The 18889-nt window shown below is 33.7% G+C and overlaps 2 protein-coding genes across 2 annotated transcripts; both read left to right on the top strand.

Moving 5' to 3' along the window:
• Nucleotides 1–1648: 1648 nt before the first annotated feature.
• Nucleotides 1649–2468, top strand: LOC115977680 (10 kDa chaperonin-like). Its single transcript, XM_031100009.1, has 3 exons — nt 1649–1902; nt 2016–2155; nt 2261–2468. Exons 1-3 carry the CDS (start codon nt 1798–1800, stop codon nt 2307–2309), a joined length of 294 nt encoding a protein of 97 aa, XP_030955869.1. The 5' UTR covers nt 1649–1797; the 3' UTR covers nt 2310–2468.
• A 5415-nt stretch (nt 2469–7883) lies between these two features.
• Nucleotides 7884–17644, top strand: LOC115972502 (protein ESMERALDA 1). The gene is made up of 10 exons (XM_031092850.1): nt 7884–8502; nt 10227–10296; nt 11309–11376; nt 12384–12472; nt 13513–13710; nt 14512–14716; nt 14817–14984; nt 15869–16036; nt 16127–16317; nt 16860–17644. The coding sequence occupies exons 1-10, from the start codon at nt 8131–8133 to the stop codon at nt 17032–17034; spliced, it is 1704 nt and encodes a 567-aa protein (XP_030948710.1). The 5' UTR covers nt 7884–8130; the 3' UTR covers nt 17035–17644.
• Nucleotides 17645–18889: the final 1245 nt, after the last annotated feature.

Genomic DNA, 18889 nt, shown 5'->3' with positions numbered 1-18889 from the left:
AAGTACTATGTATTAATTAATATATAAACAAAACTAACCTTACAAAAACTGAACTTTATAAACTAAAATCTATACCATGCATTGTAGATCTTAAATGCTTTAGGGCTTTCTACTTCTGGAGAGAGAGAGTTTGCAGAAATCGTGGCTTTATATTTCTTAACTTGAGAGAGGGGTAAGGTTACTAGGGTTTTGTAGATCTTGAATATTTAGGCTTACATCGTTCATGTGATGATCTCTATTTAAGCTAAAGAGCTTTTTTAAAGTTTTGTGAAGCATAGCAAATTTATGAGTTACGTTAAATTTCTAGGATTAGCAGCTTAGTCAAGAGCCTGCTCAATAATTACTAATTTGTTTACCACTGAGGTTTAAATGGAGGTGAATATTACAGCCGATTTGGTTTGTATGGGTTGAGCTGCCTCAGTTTTGTGGTGATGTGCATGCCTTACGTGCTCCACATGAATCTAGATCAAGAAGTGAGGTGTGCCTTATTTTTCACTTTTATGCTACCTTTCAGCTGCCTTTATTCATATTTTACTGTCAAACTAAAGTCCGCTCATTGCTAACCTCACCCTGTATACTCCCACTTAGCCAACGTTATTTGGCATAATACGTCTTTTTTCCCATCTTCAAGAGGCTATATCGCCTTTATTTGGTGGCTGAATATGGTAGTTTTGTTCAAGTTCTCTGAGGTCTCAGCTGTCTTACACCATTTACATACTAAAGCATGTATATGATTTCTTACAAGGCTTTTTGCTGATGGAAATTAGATAGTAAAGGCTATCTTCCGTTACTAACTTAGAGCAGCTATTTTAACATATATGTATATATGCTTAAAGTACAATTCCATAAACTTCCAAAAGTGATAACAAAAGGCATAGCCCAGGACTGTGAGTAGTTGAGTTTTGCTAAAACATTGACACGATAATTACACCAAAAATGAATAACATGATATGCTTCAATTGAAGACTTCCATCAAACATCTGTAACCATCCACAATATTGTTAAATTCCATGAATAAATGATATCATATATGCTTTGGCTGAAGAATTTCATTATACAACTACAGCCATCCACAATGAACAATTTTTCATTCATATTTACTCATTTACCTTCTTACATTTTATGCGTCTAGCTTTTATGTTTAGCTCACTTAATTTTTCATATGTTTAGTTTACTCAATTTTTAATGAAAAACTTTTTATCCAAAGAAAAGAAAAAGAAAGCACGTGTCATCAAAGAGACAAATCGAAGATTATTGTAAAATAATTGATATCAGATTATTGCAATGTTATCTCAATAATTTTCATTGCAATAGATTGTAAAATAATTTATATCAAGTTATTCCTATGATATGTTAATATTTGTCATTGTAATAGATTTAAAAATAATTCATATCAAGTTATTGTAATAATATATTCATCATTGCAATAAACTGTTATCTCAAAATTTTCGTTGCGACAAATGGCGAAAATAATAGATATATATATATAACTATTTCCACTATTCATACATATTTTTTCCACTCCCTCCTCTTTTACACATGGGTCATCCTTATTTAGAAAATGAAGTCCAAACTTTATACTCCATTACGGCCCATTGAATACAAAGCCCACCCATGTCCACGAACCCTAAAACCCTTCAAAAACCCTAGAACCTAGAACCTTCCATTGCCATTCAGAGCTTGAATCCCAAAAAATCTGAACCCCCATTTTTAAAAGCACATCCAAACCCAACTCTCAGTCGGTGAAAAAATCACCGAAAAAGCACAAAACTTTGAGCTTTTACTACAAAAAAAACCATGGCAAAGCGTCTGATCCCAAGCCTTAACCGTGTCCTGATTGAGAAAATCTTGCCCCCCACCAAAACTAACACTGGTATTCTTCTCCCAGAGAAAGTGGCTAAGGTACTCTCCACTTTTCAGTTTTACACAATGTGTGTGAATCTTTGTTTTTGTTGTTGTTTTTTTTTTTTTTTGGGGGATCTAACGGTTGTGATTGGTGTGATTGGGGTGTGTAGTTGAACTCAGGGAAAGTGGTTGCAGTGGGACCTGGAGCACGTGATAGAGCTGGAAATTTGATACCTGTGAGTGTGAAGGAGGGTGACAATGTTCTTTTGCCTGAGTTTGGGGGTACCCAAGTCAAGCTTGGTGAAAAAGAGTATGTTTTTGTATTTGCTTTGCTCTGTTTTGGTCACTTTGAACCTATTAAGGATTTATATTTATATTTTTTTTTGGGTTTTGGTATGTGGGTTTTGTTGTGCAGGTTCATTTTGTACAGGGATGAGGATATCTTGGGCACTCTTCATGACTGATTGGTTTTTGGCATTCAATGGGATTTTATTTTGGGCTTAGAAGGAATTGTGGTTTTATTGGATGTAACTGATTATTGATTAGAGATTGGAGATTCGGGTTGTCCTATTGGTGTTAGTTTGATTTGGAATGTGCTAATGGAAATGGTTTTTTTCTTTTTAGTCTCTAATTTAGTATTCATGATTGGGGTTTGCTATTTGCATTAGATCTCTGTTGCAAAAGTTAATATGATACTATGGTGTAGGTTAATAGGTTCCTGAGACAGCAAGACAAGACAATTGAAAACTTTTTCTTGCAATTGAAACCAACAAGTCTGTGACACAATTTTTTTTTTTCTACAACTCTTTTTAAAATTATTGCTGCCATGACCTACTTGATACAACTTGTCACTTCAGTCAGCGAAGTTATGAAAAAATTTGTATCTACATCTCTTGACAATCAAAACAAAACAAGAAAGAAGTTGAAAAACTTGAGAAATCTTGGCTATGTTTGGTTTAATCAAAACCATCACTCATTCTCAATTTCCATCACTCAATTCTCAAAATGTTGAGAACCTATTATGATTAATTAATTATGGGCTTCAATAAATCTAGGATATGACAATCAAAACAAAACAAGAAAGAAGTTGAAAAACTAAAGAAATCTAGGCTATGTTTGGTTTAGTCAAAACTATCACTCATTTCCAATTTACATCACTCAATTCTCAAAATCCCGAGAACCTATTATGATTATGGGCTTCAATAAATTTTAAGTTTTTGGGGTTGCAATCTCTGTTAAAGGGGATTTATTGTTGTAATATGATGCATTTTACATTGATATTGTCTTGAGAATGTCTTTGTTTAGATGATTGTTACCAAATGATAGAATTCTCAATTCTTAGATATGGTTAAACCTTTTAATTTTGGGACCCCCTTGTTTTTTGGTTTCCCTTCAATGGATATGGTTGAAACATCATGTTTCCTCCCAAATTCACATTTATGATTAAAAGGTTAATTCTTTTATGTGGTGAGGTGAATGCTATGAGTACCGGAAGATCCATTGATGTTTTTCTTTTGTGCGGCACCAACCTCTTTGGTTGGAATCATAGGCAAAGCTAGGGGGTGCCAAGGGGGGCATGGCCCCCTTAGCTTTTGAAATTTTTCATTAATCTTCATTTACATTTGGTAATAAATCTAAGAATTACACAAAAATGTATTCACCGTTTCCCTTGAGAAAACTTCCTGACTCTGTCATTGGTTGGAATGATAATAGTTGTACCTCAATTTTAGTGTAAAATGTGTTTATACTAAAATTGTGTTTTCAAAATATGATTTGAGTGCAAAATGTGATATAACTAAAATTGTGTTTTGGAAATATGATGAGAGTGCAAAAATCGTGTTTTCAAAATCAATAATGTGCTCTCAATTTAGACATTCAAGAATTGAGTGTTTGGTTTTTGCCTCAATTAAGAAGACTTATAAAAGTTGAATCTTGAATGTCATCCAATGAAACAAAATTAATCATAACTAAATAAATGATTAAACTAACTCAAAGATATAACAAAGCAAGTAAATTTGTTGATCCCAAATGTGAATAGCAATATCATTAGAGTGGTGATTGTAGACTACAGTCTTGTGAATAGCAAGATTCTCACTGCTGCTAATGCTCTTATAGTATAGCTTTGAAGTCACTTTAAAGTGCCTTGATGTGCCAAGGACGGTCTTTTTTTCAGTGTCTTTTCTCTACATTCTCTGCACTTTTTTTTTTTTTTTCAAGAATAGAATGGAGTGTTCCAGTGTACTTTGATTAGAGAATCTAATAGATGGCTTGCTGATTAGTGTGCTTGAAATGTTGATTGATTGATTGATTGGGTTTATATATATTCATCAAGATGGACTTGAACGCAGACTAAGTTTGGGGTTTCTTCAACCCATGCAATCTTGTCATCAATATTACATGCATACTCAGGCTTTAGAAACTTGATTTGTTGTTGTTGATTTTACGTTTGCAACTCATTTTCAATCAAATGGTAAGCGTGAGTTAGAAATGGTGTCATCATTCCAATATTACATTATTCAAGGAGACAACATTTTATTTTTATAGGTTATTAAAAATATATACATTAATATGTTGTTGATCTTACATCATGAACCCTCCCACTTGAACTTTTTTAACATTTTGTGCATGTATTAAGAGGTGTCGTAATATGGCATTATTCTTAATAAAAATCATTGCAGCAGAGACTAGAGAATGCCAATGCGATTGGCAAGTGACTCTTTATCAGTCGTGAGAGGTTGTTTTCAAGCCTTGACTATCACAGTTTACTACAATTTACAAACTGTACCTAGAGTTTGCAGAGTTGGGATTGGTATCTTAATCTTATAGAGTTGTTAATTATTAAAGAAAAAGAAAGGATTCTTGACCTTCGAAGAAATCAATTGCCCACGCTTTCAGTTAAGGTGTTGAACTGTCCCTCTCTCTCCATATATGTTGCCGTGCCGTCCGAATTAAAAGTTTAAAACACTCACACGCAATAATTTTATAATTAATCATAACCTTTTGACATTATTCTTGATTTTTTTTTTTTCCATTGCTTGTCATAAAATTTGAATGATGCAAATGGAGGATCAATTTTAAATACTAAATTATATTTTTGATCCTTTTATGTTTGGAATATTTTCATTTTGGTTCCACATATTACAAAATTTCATTTTTATTCCTCAAGTTTTATAATGTTTTTGGATATACACATCCCTAAACACTTTTTTTTTCCCTCCTGTTTACCTCTATATTTTTTTCACCGCTATTGATGACCTCTGTCACACATTTTGTATTTTTTTTCTTTGATAATTCATGGTTACAACCAGGGAGGGGAGATGGGGGATTTGAATTCTAAATGCCTCCATTGTAAATATTAAGAAATACTAACTGCAAGACTCTCAACCGCCTTTTATAAAGTAAACGACCGTTATTTTACATTTTTACTAAAGTATCAATTATACCTTTATAGTTTATTTTTATTTTTTTTGTTTTTTCTTTTCAAAAGGGTAATTCTTTAAAAACTTATATTCTCTTTATCAAGTATTGCCCAACCTAAGAAGCAAATGCTAGCAGCACAATATCACAGTGAACTCGACTGAATGGACCGGACTGATCCAAATGAACCAAAGTAGACCAAAGTAAATTGTTTTTTTTTTTTTTGAACTGTCTGTTTTGATCTGATTTTTAGAACTATGCTAAATAATGCCAACCAGTTGAAACTACAATACTCTTACCCACCTTTTGCAAAGTTAATGACCATTATTTAATTTACATTTTTATTAAACTTTCATATATACCTTTATCGTTTATTTTATTTTTTTCTGAAGGGTAATTCTTTAAAAACTTATATTCTCTTTATCCAGTAGCAGCACAAATCACAATGTACAAATTGGTTTGAATATTCATGACATCCTAAAAAAAAACATTAATCCGTCAGATCGGTTTACAACATTCCAACCCACATGTGCAATGGACTAGGGGAGATGAGATAGTCAACTGACAACTGTGAGATGTTCCAATCCAAATATAAATGAACATATATTTGTTGAATAAAATCCTTTGTGATAATTTTTCTATTTCACATTTTCACTTCATATTTTACCCATCAAGGCTTATAACACTATTTTTTTTTAAGTAATTAATTTAAAAAAAAAAAAAAAAAACATAGAACACTGCATTTGGTAATTGATATAGTATAAAATATATAATACCAAAACAAGTATAACTTAAAGAGTAATAAAATATTAAAATTCAAATCTGTGTCTTCAAACAACACCCACAACCACAGGGATAGGCCACCCCATGATGAGGTATCCTCTCCCAGTGGCGGTGGGGCACGTGCACCCTTTGAAAGGACAATTGAAATTGCATCACTCATTCACCAGCATGCAATTCTTTATTTATGCACCAATTTGGTATCCTTCCCAGCCTGTACTCGAGTTGTAACTCCATGAAATGCGTGATCAAACAAGCTAAAAAAAAAAAAAAACTCTATGAGCTTGCTTTGATAGGGATCGGAATCTGATGCATTTATAGAATTCCTAAACATTACATCACTAATGAGTCTTTTATAAAATAGAAATACAGAAATGACTATGTGAATACTATTTATACTAAGGGCATCTATTAGTATACCCCTTGACTCTACCGAATATTCCTCTTAGTATTGCTATAGTTGAGTTCTTTGCCCCTCCCAGTCTCCTATTTATACCCTTAACACTTTTAGATTGAACTATTTTCTAAAGTTATTTTGAGCAATCAAATTAGATTAATCTCTTACTTTAATTGTTAGTGACTATGGATGAGCTATTTTTGTTTATTTGTTTTAATATATGAAATATATATTTGTAGTTAATTAAGATTGTGGAGAATCCTAAATGTAATAATGAGTCCGAGAGATTCTAAACGAACTCATATTGAAGTAAATTTTGCAAATGTTCCTTCGGATCCTTCTTTAAGAAAAAATTGTTTTTATTAAGATAGATATCATGTTTGAAGAATGTATCTACAATGAGGACCTTATCAACTAGTTGACCATACTCTTCCACAAAGAGAATTTGAAAAAAAATATAGTGTTGATTTAATTCAACATGGTTCAATGAATATAATGATTGAATTTTTTATTATTGTCTTTTAGTGTTGCTCTCCTGAGCCGAAATCCTGGTTTTACCATTGACTGGCATCTTTTAATGTTTCTAATAAAAGACATTCAAGATTCAAGTCCTCATTTCTTCTATTATTGTGACCATCAAATTAGTAACAAAAATAAAAATAAAATCATAAGTTCCACACTCTATGTAAAATACGCATGAGATTGCAGATAATTTTTTGGTCTTTGGTATATTGGTGTGTATATATATATATAACTTAGCCAAAAAGGATGTATGTGTAGACTCTTCACACTTTCAACACACTTTCAATTAATTGCAAGTTTAGTACTTTTAAAAAGAAAAGAAAAAGTATAATTTATGTGGAACTCGTATAAATAGGTAAGGTTCAAGTAATTAGCTTCTCGAAAAGATTTTGACAACTTGATTAGTAAAAATAAAAAGTCAGTTGACTTAGTAATGGAAGAAAAAGACTTGACTTAGTTTTGAATGAGAGAGATTATATGAAAGATGAGAAACCACCTCAACGTGAACATAAACGATCACAATGCCTTATGAAATCAATCACAATTTTCTCCACTTGCTACGTGACAGTTGGTAAAATTATTTGTATACTTTTAGTCACAACACTTATTTAGGATGACCTTTGTTTAGTTTTTCCAACTAAAGAAAATTTACCACAAAATTAGTTCAAATGAAACTTCTTCAAACTCACTACGTGGCAGTAAAAGAGACAATTTACTTATATTTTGAATTACATGAATTTTTAAATTAGTCAAATGACTTGTTTAAATAATACATACATCAACAGTTTTATAAATAGTCACGGCAAGCGAGTTAGGCAAAATTCTTCCAAACTTTTTGTTTAATTTTTTTGGAAAAATCACGTTGTTGTAAATGATAACATAGAAAAAATACTACAATTGCAAATGAAGAGTGAATCCCCCATATTGAAAGAAGAACAGAAAAGAACAGAGAAAATTATACTTTCCTTCCAAACAAACACATGATTATCACAACCACGTGCACCCCCTACCCCCTTTTCAAACCCGAAAACAAAAAAACGTTCCCTTCTCTCTCTCTTTCTCTCTTTCAGAGAGAAGAAGAGAGATAGTGAAAAGCCAAGCCAGCTCATACAACGACGTCGTAGAGAGACACACAAACAGTACGTGGGAGAGAAAAAAAAGAAAAAAAGATGCACGCTTACAATAGAATACCAAGCAGCGGGCACACCACACCGTCGCCGCCGGCGTCGCCGTTGCGCTCGCCGCGGTACCGGAAGCCGTCGAAGTCGGGTCGGTTCGGGCCGGCCCAATCACAACCGGGTCGGACCTTGGCACAGAGGCTCGCGTGGCTGCTCCTCTCTGTACTTCTCAGAAGGCAAGGCATATTCCTCTTCGCTCCTCTAATCTACATCTCCGTCATGCTTCTCTACATGGGTTCCGTCTCTTTCGATGTCGTTCCAGTAATTTCTCATAGACCCGCAACCGGCTCCGTTTACCGTAGCCCGGAACTATATCTCAAGCTCAAACCCGATATGGACTCTGATAACTCCTCCGCCGATGCGGTGAGTTTTTATTTATTTATTTTTTAGCTTTTAGTTGTGATGGTATGATTGCTAGTGAAAATAAATTTGATGCCTTTGTTGGGTTTGTGAAAATTTATTGTATTTTTGGGTGAATTATGAGGTTTGGAGCTTTTAGTTCTAATGCCACAATTGCTAGAGAAATAAATTTGATGACTTTGTTGGGTTTGTGGGTGTGGGTGTGGTTTGGTTTGTGGAAATTTTTGGCTTTTTTGGGGATTGGGGATGTGGGTAAGGTTTGGTTTGGGAAAAGTTTTTGGTGAATTATGGGGATTGAGGTGAAATCAATGGGATTTGGGAAGTGGGGTCTGTTGAATTTCCAGGTTTTCTGTTGAGATTTGGTGCTGAGGATTTTTGTCTTTTGGGTGTTTCTTTTGTTTTGATTTTGATTTGGAGAGACTTGGAATGGTGCACTGGTTGTTTGGCACTGCCTGTGTTTGTATTGGACAGCTTCTTATAAGTTGTTTGAAGTGCACGAATTTCAACTGTACCATTTCATGGTGCATTATGATCGTTTGTGTTTCTGTTGATTTTAGTTATCTAGTTCAGAAGGGGATAATTTATTAGCTAGTTTTGTGGTGTCTCTCTTTCCAAGGAAAATGGAAAACTTCTGATTTAGAAGCCAGATTTTTTAATTTTATTTATTGTAGTTTAATCTGTTATTGCTGGAAATTAGAACATGGATCTGATGAAATAGGGGAAATCTTTCCCTGCCCGGTGGGTGTCTAGCTGTTTGTATTAAGGTCATTCAAAGTAGGGTAATGTAGTGGACGGATTTGTATTTGAAATCTAGCACAACTAACTCTATCAATCTGACTAACAGTATAATCTCTATGCAAAAGGGTAGTGATGCTTTAGTTGGGTCATGTTCTAATGTATTGGCTGTGAGAAATTCGGAATGAGTAATGGAAATGAGTTAGAGGCTTAGTTTGTGGAGGATTGTAGGAACATGTCGATCTAGTGGGGAATGCTGCAAGTTCCAAAGGAAGTGGAAATGAATATTACTTTTAAATTATCAAAACACCTACAGAAAAGGGACATTTTCTTTTTTACAATGCCAGAGAACTTTTTGGTGTTATCTTATCATTAATTTTCAGTCATCATCAACAACCACCACTAAGCTATAGTCCCAAAATTTTGGAGTCTGACTATGGATCCTCAGCAGACTAATCAGGATCGGTTACATGTATTCTTTCCAATCATGTGGCCTTAAGTATATAATTAATTTTTGGAAGAGAAAATGTTGGTAGCATCTATGTGCCAGCTTTAGGTTCTAGTTATTATATTTAATTCCAAGATCATTTGAATGCAATACAATTAATTATTCCATTGAAGGGTTTCCATCCAGATATTGACCTGTATCAATATTCTTTGTTGGAATCGATGCATGGCTAAAGCCAATAGCCTTGTAGCGTAGTGGCATAGTCTGGTTTCCTTTATAAGGAAAACCAGGGTTCAAATTACCCCTCCCCTACTTGTTGTAACAGTTAAAATAAAATAAAAAATAGAGAGAAAAAGATGCAAGGTTGATACTTCTCTACATTTCAATACTGGCTGGTAATTCTGGATGTAGATATTTTTGTTGAGCCTGTCTTTTGGCTTGTTGCTAGCTTGTTTTTAGATATCTTTGCAATAGATTTTTTGCAATTTCATTTGGTTTTTTGCATGTGCTACTTGTACTGACACAAGCTAACAAATCCTATCAGATATCAACTATATGGAAACGGTCCTATAAAGGTGGTGAGTGGAGACCATGTATTAAAAAATCTTCTGGAGGTATGAAACCTGTATTCTTACTTTGGAGAGTTCATGATGATATTCCCTTGCTCCAGTTTCTACATAATGGGGGGTTCCTGTTCATCAAAAAATAAAATAAATAATAATGGGGGGTTCCTGGGTCCTTTTTCACTACATTGATTGAAAAGTAGCATTATTCTATGGCTAGTTTATATTATATTTGGGGATGACCACTTCTGGTTGTTGATGTTGCATCTTGGCAATAAGTTTAGCTTACCATCTCTTTATTGTGGGGTAGTGTCAATAAACTTTCCTGTATTTAGTTTTTTTGTTCTCTATTTCCACGTAATCCAAATTGAAATGAACATTCATAGTCAGATATAGGAAGAAATTCCAAGAGCATCCTGTTTTTGGATACAATAATTTTGTTTTTAACTTTATAACACCCACCATCTTGCTATCAAAAGCACTGTTACATTCACCATTACACTGCCAATGCCACCATCAGACTGCCTCTCAATGTTTATGTGCAATTCATAAATACAATCTCCACATACCAGCACATCATGGTAGGTGCAACCTTTTATTATTGCAGTCATCACCACTACCTTGAGCTCCCTTTTTGTCATTAGCCTGTCACCTCTTCTTCTAACCATGCATCTCTTTGTCCTCTTCCTATAATGCCATAGCTACTAGCAGCTCAACCCACAGTCCTCACTACCATTACTACTTTGACTACTATCACTGTTTCCATCATGATATCATGAATCAAAAAACATTTCCTGCTCCAGAATACATATTGAATTTCTTGTTATGTGCTTCTGCTGATATACATGTTGTAAATCCTGCTTGATTCAAATTATGCATATTGATTTATAGTACAATTAAAATATGTTGTATTCTTCATTTTTACCCCCTCCCTTTGCCATCTTTGTCATATCTGTAATTGTTTTATGTATGTTTCCTTACGATTATACATAATGCACGTGGTCATTCTTGTCTAGTGGTTTGTTCTTCCAATTTGAATCTATGGTTGTGTACATCATTATAGGTTTGCCTGAAACAAATGGCTACATATATGTCGAGGCGAACGGTGGCCTGAATCAGCAGAGAACATCGGTTGGTTTTATTCCTTTTATAAGTTCATTTTTTGTATATATATGGTCAAACTACAACTTTGGTCCTTAAATTATGAGTTATAGTCTTTTTTTGATAGGTAAGAAAAATTGTATTAAAAAGAAACTACTCAATCAAAGAAATGAAGTAGACAAAGAAATATATACCCAAAAAAAAAAAAAAAAAAACAACTTATGTACAAGAACTATGAGTTAGAGTCTAGGAAACACAAATACTCCACTTTTACTCATGTACCCTTACCCGCATGCGTGTCCCATTTTTTTAGGCACCAATATGTTTGGGATACACCTGTGATGCGGCCCTAATACAGTCATAACCCAACCCCTTATAAAGTGAGGGATAGCCCAAATTTGTGAAGATTTATATTTATATTATATATATATATATATATATATATATTGGTTTCAATGAAAAATACTCATCTAACTATCATTTATTTACTCTTCTGAATCTTGATTTGTGTTCTAAACATCATTTAAGGGCAATGGATTCACTTTATTATCCATTATTGCTCTTGAATTGATATATGCTTAACAATATATGGAAAATAAATGCTTAACAATATAAAAATATATATTTAATAATTAATTAATACACGTATCCCCACCATATCGTAATTTAGTTCATGCAGTTTTAAAAGCAATTCAATAACACACTTTCCTCCAAAGTTTACTGCCAAAATAAAGGATCAAAATTGACTACAGGTTGAATCATTTTGTAAAACAATTTCATCAATTTCTAAACGGAAAAAAGGGGGGGGGGGGTTGTTTAGGGTTACATCGCATTGTTTTCAAAACTTCAAGTAATAATTAGTAAATCGACATAATTGACAGTTCAGAATCAACTTGGACTTTGACATATAGTTCAGGGACCAAAATTGTAGTTTACTCCTATGAGGCTTTAAATTCGATTATTGCTTCTTTGTATAAAAATTGCTTATTTATAATTATGTTGACACATTTCCCCACATGGTTTTTGGTTGTTTGTAGATATGCAATGCAGTTGCTGTCGCGGGCTACCTTAATGCAACCCTTGTAATCCCTAATTTTCATTTTCATAGCATTTGGAGAGATCCTAGGTTTGTCTGCAATTATGTTTCTTTAACATTTTGTGTGTGGATGAGTGGATCCAAGGTGCCTGATGTGCAGTAGTAGTAAATGAAGTATGAATATTCAAAGATATTTAACTTTAAAATGGTAATATATTTTTAATAATTGCAAATATAATATCTACATGTAATTATTTATACACCCCATGTACTAGAATAGCACCTTGAGAATGCTATTAAATGACAGTATCATGCTGCAAAATGTAACTGATTAATAATGCTACTGAATTAGACTTCTAAGCATTTGTTCTTATGAAATTTATTTAGGACTCTAGAATTCACTCGTGGGCTGAAACTCTCATGATGAAACTGATGAAATTTTCTTGTTACATAGCAGGCATACATGTGCTGCATGTATATAGCGGTTTCTTTGATGCGTTGAAGCTACTTCTTCAATTATTGATATCTAATTTTTAGACTGACTTCGTTATAGGCCGTAATATTGTTTGCCAAGTATCTATTTAAATAATAATCTTAAACTGTTTTGATGTTTATAGCCTCATGGTTCTTATTTGGTCCCACTTGTGTTATACTAAAAGGGGAGGGTTTAAACTTTATAAAAGAGGCATCTATCAATAGATGGCCTGGTATGTTGATTAGGATTGTTTCTTATTGTTAGACACCCTAACTGCATTACAAAATTTAGCTGGTAGCTTTTAACCATTTATGACAAGATTGAAGTATTGGGTATCAACTCCTGTTTGCATTTTAATGTCACAGGAGTTGTTTCATGCAAGATAAACTGGTTATAACATAACCCTTTGTTAGGTACCATTTTAAGCTAGTGGGTTTAATTGGATATCAGTCATGATGAGATTGAAGTGTTGGTATACTTTAGTTACAATGTTGTTTTTTGCAAGCTAAAATTACTTCATAAGTCTTAACAGCAGCTCACCATATAGTTGCATCATGAATTTAACATCACAGTAGTTCATTGAACTTTTATAGTACCACATTGTGTTTATTCTAACATGGGCTAGATTATCTGACTTTAGGTTTTACTTGTGCAGCAAATTCAGTGACATTTATGATGATGATTATTTCGTCAATGCCCTGGAAAATGATGTGCAAGTGGTTAACAAGATTCCTGGATACATCATGGAACGGTTTGACCACAACCTGAGCAATGTTTTCAACTTCAAAATAAAAGCATGGTCTCCCATTCAGTATTATAGGGAGACAGTCCTTCCAAAGCTACTTGAAGAACAGTGAGTTAAAATATCAATCCTTATCTCTTTGTTTTTTCTATTTCCATGTGTTCCCACTCTTCTTTTATTATTGTGGTAAAAATTTTATTAAACAATGAAAGTTTATTTTCAAATAAGCTATTCTTATATAAGCATAAGAGGAAAAAAAAAAACTAATTTTTTGAAGTTGTATTTGCAAAAAAATTCTTTCTTATATTTATAGGTGTATTCTTTACAGGCAGTGTTAGGTGGTAATTACACAATTAAATGGAATCTAATAACTTTACTACAAAATGATTTTGGAGCATTTTGTTTCTCAGTTAATTGGTCACCAATTTTTATTTAGCATACAGTGGAAGAGCTTAGGTGATGCAGGACAACCAGAACAAAATGAACAATAAAATTGAAAGACAAGAAATAAAAGGGATATGACCTAGGAGTCAGCACCTAGGATGAAACTAGATTCAGCACCTGACCAAAAGACCATTTTTTTTTTTCATTCATCAAAATATCAACTAACTCCAAAAAAATATCAACTAACTCCAAAAAAGGAGTACAATAGTTTGTTTATAAAGGATTGCTAAACCCTAGTTCTATTTGTTGTAGGAAATCCTAATTGACTTATTAGAAAAATCACAAGTACCTAATAGCCTAAGCTTTTGGGACAATCGATAATTTAACGGCAGCAATTGTCATGGCATGGCATTGGCAAATACTCATGGAGCTCATGCAATGCTTATCATTGTGTCATGAATACAGAATGATGCTTAATGTTGCACAACTTTGAAACAAATGTTTATTTATTTATTTTTAATAAAACAGGGTTATAAGAATATCTCCTTTTGCGAATCGACTGTCAATTGATGCTCCTCCAGCTGTCCAACGGCTTAGATGCTTAGCAAACTATGAAGCCTTAAGGTTTTCAAGTCCTATACGAACATTGGGAGAAAGTTTGGTTGCAAAAATGAAAGAACGCAGTGCAAATAATGGTGGGAAATACATTTCTGTGCATCTTCGCTTTGAGGAGGTTAGATTCAGTTAAATAAGAAGATTTATGTTATAACCATCAGCATTGAGATTAGCATCTCAATTTTGGTTTCAAGTTTTAATTATTCTCTCATGTGCAGGATATGGTTGCTTTCTCTTGCTGTGTATATGATGGTGGAGAGGAAGAAACGAATGACATGAGAGCAGCAAGGGAAAAAGGTTGGAAAGGGAAATTTACAAAACCTGGTCGAGTTATACGTCCTGGAGCAATCAGGATCAATGGCAAATGTCCCCTTACTCCTTTAGAGGTAATATCTCTTGCTCTATTTTTACATTTAATGATGTATAGACTTGGACTTCTTTTCGCATTACCCTGCCATAGGATGCTAATGCTTCAAAATTTTATTATCAATGCATTGTGTTCACTGTTCAGGTCAAAAATAGAGAAAATTGCTTTAAATGATTGTTCATTTTATCATGATTTACCTACATTGGGTTAAAACCAATATGTATCAAATGTTGATTTGTTTCCCTTAAAATCTTGATAAATTGATCTATTGGATTCTTTCTTATTGCATGGCAATTGCATTTGGTTAGAAACTGTTTAGGTAAATGTGTAAACTATTTAGGCTGCAAGAATCTTGAAAAGTCTGTCTTCTTCACTTATCAAAAAAAGAGAGAAATGTCTGTATTCTTTAAATTTGTAGATTGTTTTAGAAAGTGAACGAAATCCAAGGAGAAGCGAAGGCTTGAATTCTACATTCAGTCAAGTGCCTTATTTTTAGTCAACTCTGGACAGATGTAAGGTTGATGTGCTAGATTTTAGTTGACCAATTGTGTGAAACAAATGCATTTGTGAAGCTCATGAACCTTGTAGACATTGGTTAGTAGTAGTAATGCCTTTGCTGCTCTTTTATACAAGCCAAAAGCATAGTTGATGTGATTATCAAGCCGGATTGAAGAAAAACAAAGGTTGTCATATAAACTGACTGGATTTTCCAGTCTGTAGAGTGACATTTGTAGAGTTCTTCATGCTACAGATGAAAGAACATAAGTTAATTCATTGAATGCTATTATGAGCTTTTCTATTAATTTTAATTTGTATTTAATATATGTATGTATGCATGTATATATATGTTTTCTCAAACAAAAAAAAAAAAATGTAGGCTCATGTTTTCTTATATCTCATCAGGTAGGCTTGATGCTTAGGGGAATGGGGTTTGATAGAAGCACATATATCTATTTGGCATCTGGAAAGATATACAATTCTGAAAGATACATGGCCCCACTATTGGAAATGTTTCCCAATTTGCAAACTAAGGATATGCTGGCATCAAATGAGGAACTTGCCCCATTTAAGGTTTGAATGATTTGTGGTTGTTTCTGTCTCTCCTTCAATCTCTAAGGTCTAATTTAATGTCATTGTTTTGACTGGAGTTAGTTCTTCTAGAGTTTTTCTTCCAGGATGGCTGCTGTAGACTACACTGTCTGTCTTCACAGTGAGGTTTTTGTAACAACTCAAGGTGGAAACTTTCCTCATTTTCTAATGGGCCACCGGAGATACTTGTATGGTGGACATGCAAAGACAATTAGGCCTGACAAGCGAAAGTTAGCGCTACTCTTTGATAATCCCCATATTGGGTATGTATTTATTAATCTTTTTATTTTACAAATGGTCAATGCATTTCATGTGGACTGAAATGGTTGAAAGGAGGAAAAATTTACTAAACTTCACTTCAGTAGTCAAGACAAAGGCCTTTCCAAATTAGGTTTTTAGCTGAATGTTTAGGCGAGAACCAAGATTTACAGAATAATTATGGGTAATGATGTATTTTAGGCAACACACGTATCTTTCAATTTCAACAACCTGGTTAGGACATATATACTCCTTAAGAAAGCTTCTTTTTTTTTTTTTTTTTTCATTTCTATGGAACGATACTATTGGAGTGACAAACTCGATAGGCTTTTCAAATTTTAAGGTACTAAATTTTGAGTATCTTTCTTTTTTTAATTTTTTCCCCTTAAGTAAATACTAAATTGATTCCTAAGACAGTAATAAAAATGCTTGATTATGTGGAGTGTGGACTCATATTTTTTGGCTTTTTCTTATTCAAAGCGCTCTAAACCTGCAATAAATAGAAGTGACACTATCTGATATGTATTTTTCTTTATTTGGTTCCCAGATGGAAAAGTTTTAGGCGACAAATGCTGAATATGCGAGGTCATAGTGATTCCAAGGGATTTGAATTAAGAAAGCCAAATGAGTCGATATATTCCTTTCCATGCCCAGATTGCATGTGCCATACAAACAAAACAGAAGATTCAAGATCATCATCAGCACATGATCTGCCTAAATAGAGAATACGATTGGTGTTTCTTCTCCCTGTAACTTTCTGAGCACATCTTGCTGCTGACCCCGTTTTTCCATGTTGTAATTCTTTCATTTTTTCCCCTTTCCATTTGGTGAGAGGGCAAACACATCAATTTTGGGAGCTTCAAGGATTTTGTTGGAGGTCACATTGATCTGATTATTTCCCGGGATTGGGCCGTAGGGGACTTGCTTCTTTTTGTATATGATGCCAAAGAACATAGAAAGGACATTCTTTCCATTCCAGAAGTTGTCCCATTGCAGAGCTTCCCGGACGTAGACTGAACATTGTTTCATATGTTAAGTTGCAGCTGCTGTATCTAACAAGCTGCGAAATGACGCATCACATTCCTTCACACCACACCCCGGTTTTGCCATGTTTGTACATTTTTTGGAGTTTGATCTGCATGTGTAAGACTGTAAGACAGGTTGAACCATCTGTACATTTGCCAGAAATCAGGGTAACGATTCTTTTTGTTCCAAAATCATTTTTGTAGCTCTTTCCTTTTTCTTTGGCCTCCCTCTTTTGAGGATGCCTTTTGTTAGAGACAACACACTTATCATTCTATTTTAATCACAACCTCATTCTTTTTTGTGCAAGGTCACAAATGTAACTTAGTTTTATGTTATTGTTCTACACTTAGTTTTATGTTATTGTTCTACACTTCTTATGTCCTGTGTGTCTGTCGGTGCGTAAGATTACCTTCAAGAATTCTCTCTCTCTCTCTCTCTCTCTCTCTATGTATATATATATATATATATATATATATATTATCCAAGGATTGTATACTGTTATGTCTAGTTATGGACATCCAATTTACTGGAAAGCAGAAAGTACCATGCACATGCAGAAGTGAGGCATTTCTGATTTCTGTTTTAAGCATGCAGAATATGAATTTTACAACTTCTTGGTAGTAAAAATTGTGTGGTGGCCCTTGTCCAAACATGTAGCTATTCCTGAATTGAGAAAATGAAACCTTTTGGCAGTAGAAGCTTTTTAGTGCGATAGGGCAGGGACAGAGGTAACAACGGGATCGCCCCCAGGAACTACCCTTGTTTGATTAAATGGATGAGTTAAAGAAAGTTGCTTTACGTGGTTGTACTTCACAATGGAGGCAACCTTAAACAAAACAAATTTAGGGGCTAGAAAATGTGAATTAACATGGAATTTTTGAGGTGAATTTACTTTTACTTTTTTTTTCCTAATTATTTTTCAAAATGCCCAATTAGGATGTGAAAATTTATATATCTAAAAGTTGAAATGTAATATTTATTATTGCCACGCATATGATGAGCCACATCAATGTAGCATTTCAGTTCACTTTGGTTCATTCGGTCTACTTTGATTCATTTGGTCCACTTTGATCCACTTTGGCCCATTCACTCCAATTCAATCCATTAGGTCTATTTTGGTTCACTTTGGTCCATTGCGGTCCATTTCAGTCCATTTAGTTTATTCGGTTCACTTTGGTGATGCATTATGAGGAGATGTTTGCATAGAAAGAGGAGCTACTTCATTGACAATTATATAATTTGCTTAGTGTAATGTTTGTAGGTTCTTGATTCAGTCAACTTTGGTGATGCATTGTGAGGAAAGGTTTGTGTAAAAATAAAGGTAAGTGCTACATTCACAACATGTTTCACAACACATTCATAACAAATCATAAGTGATAACTTGTTATTGGTTCTAATTTAAACTTACCAATGAAATTATTTTTTTGCCCACCAATAATAACCTACTATTTATGATTTGTTGTGAAAATGTTGTTGACATAATATTTCTTTGTGAACATGTTAAGATGTCTTGTTATCATTACAATATTTTCAAAACTGCTAAGCAGTCAA

The sequence above is a fragment of the Quercus lobata genome, chromosome 1, assembly GCF_001633185.2.
Source record: "Quercus lobata isolate SW786 chromosome 1, ValleyOak3.0 Primary Assembly, whole genome shotgun sequence".
Lineage (NCBI taxonomy): Eukaryota > Viridiplantae > Streptophyta > Magnoliopsida > Fagales > Fagaceae > Quercus > Quercus lobata.
This window is presented reverse-complemented; position numbering and strand designations above follow the sequence as displayed.